We start from the raw sequence: 8,352 nt of genomic DNA, 5'->3' as shown, positions 1-8,352 counted from the left end.
AAAAAATATTATAGAGAATCATAAATTTTTTATGAGAAAAAATACTGTAGAGAATCATAAATTTGTATTTAAAATTATGATTTAAAATTATTTTTGTTTTATGTGTATTTTTTATGAGAAAAAATATTATAGAGAATCATAAATTTTTTATGAGAAAAAATACTGTAGAGAATCATAAATCATGATTCAGAATCATAGACGAATATAGAAAATAAACGTCCCCTAAACTTCATAGAGAGAGGTTTGTGTCACTGTCATAAACTTCAAGCTAACATTAAATAGAGGGAAAGCGTGAGAGGAAGGGGCATATTAAGAGTGAGTACAAGAAACAGAAGGCTATAATTCATAGGTAAAGAAACGACAATTTTTTAAAACTTGTAATAGGGGAAAATTTATCCAAAGACACATCTGAAATTCTGAATGCCAGTATAAAAGGTTTTATACTATAGTTGAGTCACCGTCTTCTATTAAAATTTGGATAATTGAGGTCAACATTTATCTAAGGAAGCATCACAGTGATAGCAACATATCAGCACAGTCATAATAAATCACATCAGTTATTTCAATAAAATAAAATAAATCAAATCATATTAGTCAATTGATCTAGAGAAAGGTGGCATAAGTTTTTTTCCCCCAAATTTTTTGAAACTACTAAAAAATGAGTCAAAATGACGTTGCCTTTTAGCATCATAACTATTGCTCAAGCAAACAGAAGCCATGTTAGCAAAGCATGAAGAAGTAATAGCTGCAACTTGGACAACATAATTCAACATCAAGAAACAAAGAAAGAAGAATGATCCAATTAGGGATGCAAAACAGGCCAGTACAATTAACAACCTCAATAATCGAGGCAAGAGTTGCGAATTGAGGGAACATGTTTCCACAACTATTTTCTCCACGGCCAATAATGGGCTTTCCCCAGAAGGGCAGATTTTCTGTAAACGGCCATGGAGTTTCTTACTAGTTTTTCCTTAATACTATTTTGACCAGATACTGCCACTAGCGAAGGCGAGTATGCTAACTGCCAACCTGGGCAGCCAAGAAAAGCCCACACTTCTCTGTCCTACCTTCTAGAATCTAATTCACAAAAAACTTTAAACTAAAGTCTCATTAGCCCTCGGCTTTTATGAAGCTCTTCAAAGACTACTGTACACTTATAAGGTTGTTCTGAAAATAGCATTGGCATCCAGTCCACATGAAATGCAGATAATAACATTAAGCACTGCCTATATTAAGCAGGCGCGTGCAACATCTGCATCTTGGGATTGCTTGCCATTTGTGTTATCTCATGATATAACTATGGTAACATGGGATCACCTGACGATGCAAGCATTTGAACCTCTATTTCCTCTGGTGTCTGGCTAGTACCATGACCTGCCCTAGCTTCGCCTGCAGATATTAGCCAACAACATAATAACTACTAAGATTTCCAAAATAAACAAGATTAAACAAACAAACAAAAAAATCTCTACAGCCAACAAGAAAGGAAGATTTTATTTCCAAGTACAGAACTAAACAGGTGGTTCCTTGATTTATCCATTTTAAGGAAGCAGGAAGGGCAATTATCCATTTTTTGATTGGATTTTGCCCCCTCATTCATACACAATTTTTGCTGAAATAGTAAACCTGAGATATGGATATCTAGTTTGTCAGAGGAAAATTTTGGTTTCGGAGCACATGTAGAACATCCACGAATAGGATCTAACATTGACCTAACTCAAATCCAATATTGCCCTTAACTGGTTCAGTAAGGACTAAGGAATCAATTTTTAATTATCCTCATAAGAAAACCAGACTTAAGTTCTGTCCATTATGAGATCACAGAAGTATAGAGGCAAAACTGGGGGGGTTTTGTGTTATGCTCAAAGAAAATCCCATACACAAGGCAGAAGTCTAAGCCCGTCTTTTACTCCCCCATTCTGAAAAATTAGAAGTAGAAAAACAATATTAGCAACTAAAAAGTTAGAGTAGCATACCAAGAGATTGACGAAGCCCTTTTACAGCATCAAAGTTCTTGTATGTATAGCCAACGAAGCTGAGATCCTTAGGAGTTAAGAGCAACTGCATGAAACAATAAGATGAAGTAAACCTCATACTCAATCATCTTGGCATCTCCTCGTCTCAATAACAAAGGACAAAAGGCCTAAAATAGAGAAAAGAAAGCTATGGCACTAATTCTGTTGATGCCTTGTCAACAAGAAATGCCAAAAGGCAAACAATTTCCTTAAAAATTGTTTCAAGGAAAAAATCATGTTACCAACTTCTCTGAATAGTCGAGAATCGGAACAGAACATTTTTTTCAAGGAAAAAACCATGGTAAAACCAACTCATAATGGAAAGTACGAGTATAATAAGAACAACAACAACAACAACAATAATAATAATAATAATCACGAACCTTCCGAGAGGGTCCTGAGCCAGTTCTTGTTGGTGCTGGGGGGTCCAACTGATGCAAAATTCAAAATGTTCAGTTCATTAGTAAGATAAAAAAAAAAATCATTTAATGACAAAAAGATGAACCTAGGTCCAATTTGCTTCCAAAATTGAATCCGTGGGCGGTAGCAGAAACCATAATACAGCATGATTGCACAATACCAGCAATGCTTGATAACAAGCAACTGGTTATCCGCCAAAACGCCGACAAGAAAAATAACAACAAATTAAAAAAGGCAATTGGAAAGCAAGACTGTATAATACTTCATCAAATTTCATGAAGTTCCGGGTATCAAGCTCTCCATTCACTTCTGGTTTGAACGCTGCCACCGTCTCATAGAGTTTATCCCACACTATACCGTTGAACCAAGGGTGAGACTGACACAACAAAATCGTACAGATATAAGATAACGGACAGAAAGATGAAAGAACCTCTGGTAAGTTTTAATAAACATGAAACTTTACTTTAATTTGATGTGCCCCTCCAGTACCCAGCCTATGTTCAACATCACAGAGCATCCTACAAATCAGATCCTTAGCCTCAGGTGTCAACCTTGCATCTTCTGGGAAATGAAGGTGGTTTCTCCAATGAACAATCTGAAAGGAATTGAAATATAGAATGCATAGATTTCAATAGACATACCACACAGGAGTCCAAAAAGACAAAAGAGTGAGGAAGCATGATGTTAAATGTGATCAGTCAGGAACCAGGCTTTCAAGGTACCTAAGGACAGAATTAGAATAAAAAAATAAAATAAAAAATAAAAAAACACTAAAGGTAAACGGATTCTCTTATCAGAATACTGAATCACTTTTTGAAAGCATGTAAGCATATTACCTTTCTGCAAGTAGTTATTGGGTCATCTGAATAGAATGGAGGGTAACCAACAAGCATCTCGTACATTATTGCTCCAAGTGACCACCTATATCAAATCCCAACAGCATGAGTGGATACAGACAAAAAGAAAAATTAAACTTAATATGACAAATCCGGGACTAAGGTAGATTTGTTTTTGAAAAAAAAAAAAAAAAAAAACCACTAATCCCATCACAAAAGCTTCAAGATTTTTTTCCTTTCATTTTTATTTTATTCCCTTTTGAGTGGAAGAAGAGTGCAGTGCAGGGCTTTAAAAGTTCAGAGAGAAATTTAATAGCAACAGCTCGTTCAAATGATAGCAATCCCCGCAGCATAAGAAATGCGTATATGTTTTTACTTTATTCCCTTTTGGGTGGATGAAGAGTGCAGGGCTTTAAAAGTTTTAGAGAGAAATTCAATAGCAACAGCTTATTCAAATGATAGCAATCCCCACAGCATAAGAAATGCCTATATGGCTTTGCAACGCTGAAATTGTGGTTACGGATAATGTACTTCCAAAGAAGATATTTAATTATTTATCACAGACAATATAAGGGTACACACAATTAGAACTTAAATGGAGAGAATAACAGAAAACATAAGCTAGAAACTAACCAATCACACTCCATCCCATATCCTTTCTTCAATAGTACTTCAGGAGCAATATAGTCTGGAGTTCCCACAGTTGAAAACGCCTTTGAAGAAAAAGGTAATAAAGTGAAAAAGAAAGGGAAAAGAAGTACAGGTGTCTAAAAACCATGGTAATGTGTGAACCAGGTACACTATTGAAAAAATTTCCTAGGATAGTGTATATGCAAATTAGTACACATGTAAACTTTCCCCCTTGTGCTTTATGGTTTCTTAACAATATGCCCTTCTTCATCTCTAAAGATAATGTGTCCAAATCTAGCAAGCTTTTTAAGATAAACTGCCAACAATTGTGGTTAAAACATGTAGCCCCATATAGTGGGAAATGAAGATATAAAGAAACCAAACTTCAGAACCTTCTAAACTCGATACCACCTGATCAAACAATTTTCTTAACCACTGAAAAATAAAATAAGAAAAAGTTTATTATAACATCGTAAAACCTCAACTATAAATGCAGCTTTTTTTTTTTTTTTTCAAATAAAAGTAAACCTGACTAGAAATCTGGGTAGTCTTGAGCCATTAGATATTCAGAGTTACTTTGTTTATATTACAATAAAAGTCGGTTAAGTTGTCATCATACCAACTTCCTCCTATTCATCTGCCAATGCTGAAGCTGTTCACGAGGGCTCCTCCAGCTTTTCCTATTATCCGCATCAGTTAAACATCCATCGATATCCATTGGTTCTGTCAAATTTTCGTCACCCATAGTTCTATTTTCATGCAGTGCAGGTAAAGTTGTACAATCAAGAGGCTTACAGAGGCCAAAATCTGAGAGTTTCATGTGACCGTTTTTATCCAGTAGAAGGTTGTCAGGTTTGATGTCTCTGGAAAAACAAAATTTTGAACCAGTGAGACAAGTCAAACACCAAGTGTGTAACAAACAATACCCAAATTAAAGTATTAAACAGATAATCTATCATCTAATACAATATTGATGACCAAATAGATAAATATCAACCTGTGAACATAGTTGTGTTTGTGAATGGATTCTATTGCCAGCACACTCTGTGCAATGTAAAATCTAGCAACATTTTCAGATAAGGTATCTTCCCTCATAAGCAAAGTCATCATGTCACCACCAGGCAGATATTCCATAATCAGATATAAGAACTCAGCATCTTGGAATGAGTAGTAAAGTTTGACTATACAGTGGCTGCCAACTTCAGCCAGCAAGTTTCTCTCAGCCCTAACATGTTCCACCTATGGAGGAAAAGACATCTGATTAAAACAAAGAAAGCACTTTCTGAATACCTTCACACAGTAATAGATCAAAGATAGGGACAAAGTATTTTGAGGGGTTAACATATTTTCTTTTTATTTGACATAGCAATAACATGGCGCATTTTTAGTTAAAAGGTCAAAAGAATAACGGAAATAAATCAGTTGATACTCAATTTAAACCCTAACGCACAACAAAATAGAGAATTTAACAAAACCTGTTTTCTATATAGCTTGAGTCCAGCATAAGTCCAAGCATATGAAAAGCCATGGAGCAAAGAATGCTGGATCCATTAACGCTACTGAAAAATAACATGTATATCACTCACAAAGCCAATCAGATCTATCATATCTACAAGATACATCTTGTGTAGTGTTCTAAATCACAGAAATGAACACGAGAATCCCAAGATAATTAAACAAAATGTTAAAATCTGTTGGAAGGGAAATTTCCTGATAATCTAAAATAGTCAAATACCACATGATATTAATAGGTCCAAAGAATGGGATAACTAGTCAATTCAGGAAATGTTCATTCATAGCTGGTTAAGGAAAATTTCGGAGCAAGCTACAGTAGTAGGTTCAGTAAAAAATGATAACATGCCAGTCCTCACCTGTCCTCTCATAAGCATTTCAGACTTCTTCAACTTTTTCATCGCATAAATGTTGCCAGATTTTTTCTCCCGACATAACCGAACCTGTAGTTTGAGAGATCATAAGATAAATATATATATATATATATATACAAAAACAATTTTACATAAAGGTTATATATCAAAAGAAAAAGGAACCAGCATGCTATGCATTCAAACATACATGTGAAATTCCAACCATCAAATTACACGCAAGAAGCTCAATGCTCAATACCAACCTCACCAAAGGCTCCCCTCCCAATAATGGTTAAAAGCTCAAAATCGTCCACACATATCTTGTGCCTTTTGAGCCGCATAAATTCTGTCTCCTTTTGCTCTAAATCTTTGATTAGGTTGATCTGTACCTCCTCAGGTACATCTGAGGAAGCCAATTTCCTTTCTAAAAGCCATCGTCTGCAATAAAAATCATTCATCAGAAACTCAAACTGCATGTTTGAACCCAAAAATTCACGATTTTCATTCTGACTTAAAATGCAAATTTCATGAGCAGCAAAAATCTCACAGTTGATATTCTGGTTCAATAGTACAACGATAATAATCAAGACACCATAGACACTGGAAATCCAAACAAAATAGGCACAAAACATGCAATAATTAACAATGACACGAACAAAATCTAGCTGGAAGTGCTGGATTAGATTTAATAAAAACCATTTTAGTATTGCACAAGGAAGGAAATTTATTTCTCCAAAATTATACGTTCAAGATACATTAAATCTGCATGAATAATAACTTAAATCAAGTCTAATAATTACGCCACCTCAATGAGTCTAATACTTGATTTACCCAACTAGAATCTCAATGTCTATGGACTTGCTTGTGTTTCCAATGCGCCAACCATTTCAATTTATTTTATTATCATATCAAAAATCATAATATGCGACGATTTAGTTGACCGTACTACATACTTCAGTTAGGATCAGTAATAAAATGAAGGCTCTCTTTCCACATTTTGTTTTTGCAACTCTTTCTCAGCTGCCAAACAGAGCAAACTCAAAACAACGAACAATAAGATCTAGCCACAAGGTAATATAAGGATTTTCTTTAGTAATGCCCCAAGCTATTCCAAGATTCCTAGTTCAAAAAAAAAAAAAAAAAACAAGAAGAATTCCTTCCTTTTTCTCAGCAGCCAAACAGGTCATACAAAAGAAAATATACACACATATAAAAAAATCGAAACCTCACGTACCTCTCCTTTCGTTCCTGAATGTTCTTCATTTGAGCTCTGTAGTGGTTCTCTATGAACTGCTTGGCCGCGGCGACCTTCTCCATCGTCAAGCTCGACCCTTGCACCTCCTCTTCTCCGTTTTCTTCCTCCTGCAGATCCTCCATTTTCTCTCCCTCCGAGTATAGTGCGACGTCGAAAACCTCTCTTTCTCTCTCTAGGATATATAGTATCAGCTTTCTCTCTCTAGAATTCCGAAGCTCGGAAGCTCCTTATTTAATGCAACAACGAGGAGAGAGGAGATGATCGAAAGAGAACCTCAAAAACCCCTTCTCGGCCCTTGCCTACCAATCGTTTACGCACAAATTTATTCCCTGCTTGTGGGCGCACGCAAAATCCCTAATCTAAACTGCCATCCGGACGCCACGTAGTAAAACGGGTTTGTTGAATCTCTACTTCATTACGTGGCGTTTTGTTATTGCAGTATTGGTTTTAGATTACTTAAGTCGGCGGTCAGGTGATAGGAGCTCGTTCGATTTATTTATTGATTAGTTTCACGATTGCTGTCACTGAATGGCTTCTTCCTCACGCGCGTAAGGAGAGCGTGGTTGGCACTCGAAAAATTCAGAGGGGAATAAGTGTCGCGGTCAGATTTTAATGACGGCCTTAACACATTTTAGCACATGAAAGCTACGAGGATGGCCCACGTTGTTTACTTGCGATTGGGGCGTGTAGTGCACGGGTGTTGAGAGGAAGTGGTGCTGATAAATTCTCCGGTCAGTGATTGGCTGTCTTTGCTTTCATAACCTCGTGTCATGATGCTCCGTTAATCCCTTAAAAAGTGATTACTGTTAGAGTTTCTATCCCCTGCGAATAGGTGTACCAAATTCGTAGTCAATAAAGTGGTATTCTTGGTAAGTCAAAAAAAAAAAGAAAAAAAGAAAAAGGAACAACTTGTATCGCCAATGTAATATTGTAATGTGGGATTAATACGCAGTGCTATTAGAATCTCACATTCATTGTAGATATTAGTATGATCTACTTAATAAAGTGATAGTAATCTTTCCTTAATAAGTCAGTTTTATTAAGTTGAGTTAGGTTTAATATCCTTTGATTTCTGTAAAATAGTATCAGAGCAGGCTCAGTTTTGCAATGTTAGGTCCCCCAATATCGACTTATTCGCAGCGGTTTGACATGGTCCACGTTGTGCGTAAGGGGGCGTATTAGAATCCCACATTGGCTAGAGATATTAGCATAATCCACTTAATAAGGTGAGGGCAATCCTCCCTTAACAAACCGGTTTTATTAGATTGAATTATGCCTAATATCTTTTAATTTTTGTAAAATGGTATTAGAATCCCACATTGGTTGGAGAT

The 8,352-nt window shown here is 35.9% G+C and overlaps 1 protein-coding gene across 1 annotated transcript; it reads right to left on the bottom strand.

Annotated features, from left to right (window-relative positions):
- Positions 1–770: 770 nt before the first annotated feature.
- Positions 771–7,272, bottom strand: LOC21386555 (serine/threonine-protein kinase tricorner). The gene is made up of 12 exons (XM_010096661.2): positions 7,001–7,272; positions 6,030–6,204; positions 5,773–5,856; positions 4,899–5,140; positions 4,521–4,764; positions 3,905–3,984; positions 3,272–3,356; positions 2,899–3,030; positions 2,698–2,811; positions 2,399–2,446; positions 1,977–2,061; positions 771–1,389 (listed from the first exon to the last, which is right to left on the bottom strand). Exons 1-12 carry the CDS (start codon positions 7,141–7,143, stop codon positions 1,298–1,300), a joined length of 1,524 nt encoding a protein of 507 aa, XP_010094963.1. The 5' UTR covers positions 7,144–7,272; the 3' UTR covers positions 771–1,297.
- Between the last annotated feature and the right edge of the window lie 1,080 nt (positions 7,273–8,352).

The sequence above is a fragment of the Morus notabilis genome, unplaced genomic scaffold, assembly GCF_000414095.1.
Source record: "Morus notabilis unplaced genomic scaffold, ASM41409v2 Scaffold2467, whole genome shotgun sequence".
NCBI lineage: Eukaryota > Viridiplantae > Streptophyta > Magnoliopsida > Rosales > Moraceae > Morus > Morus notabilis.
The sequence above is the reverse complement of the archived record's forward strand: the minus strand, read 5'-3'. Positions and strand labels throughout refer to the sequence as shown.

Excerpts from the sequence above, each read along its gene's own strand:
- LOC21386555 (XM_010096661.2), bottom strand. The coding sequence starts at position 7,143 with ATGGAGGATCTGCAGGAGGAAGAAAACGGAGAAGAGGAGGTGCAAGGG. Across the intron at positions 4,765-4,898 it reads AAACACAACTATGTTCACAG|AGACATCAAACCTGACAACC; the intron begins GTTGATATTTAT and ends TTGTTTTTCCAG. Across the intron at positions 2,812-2,898 it reads GAGGGGCACATCAAATTAAA|TCTCACCCTTGGTTCAACGG; the intron begins GTAAAGTTTCAT and ends TTGTTGTGTCAG.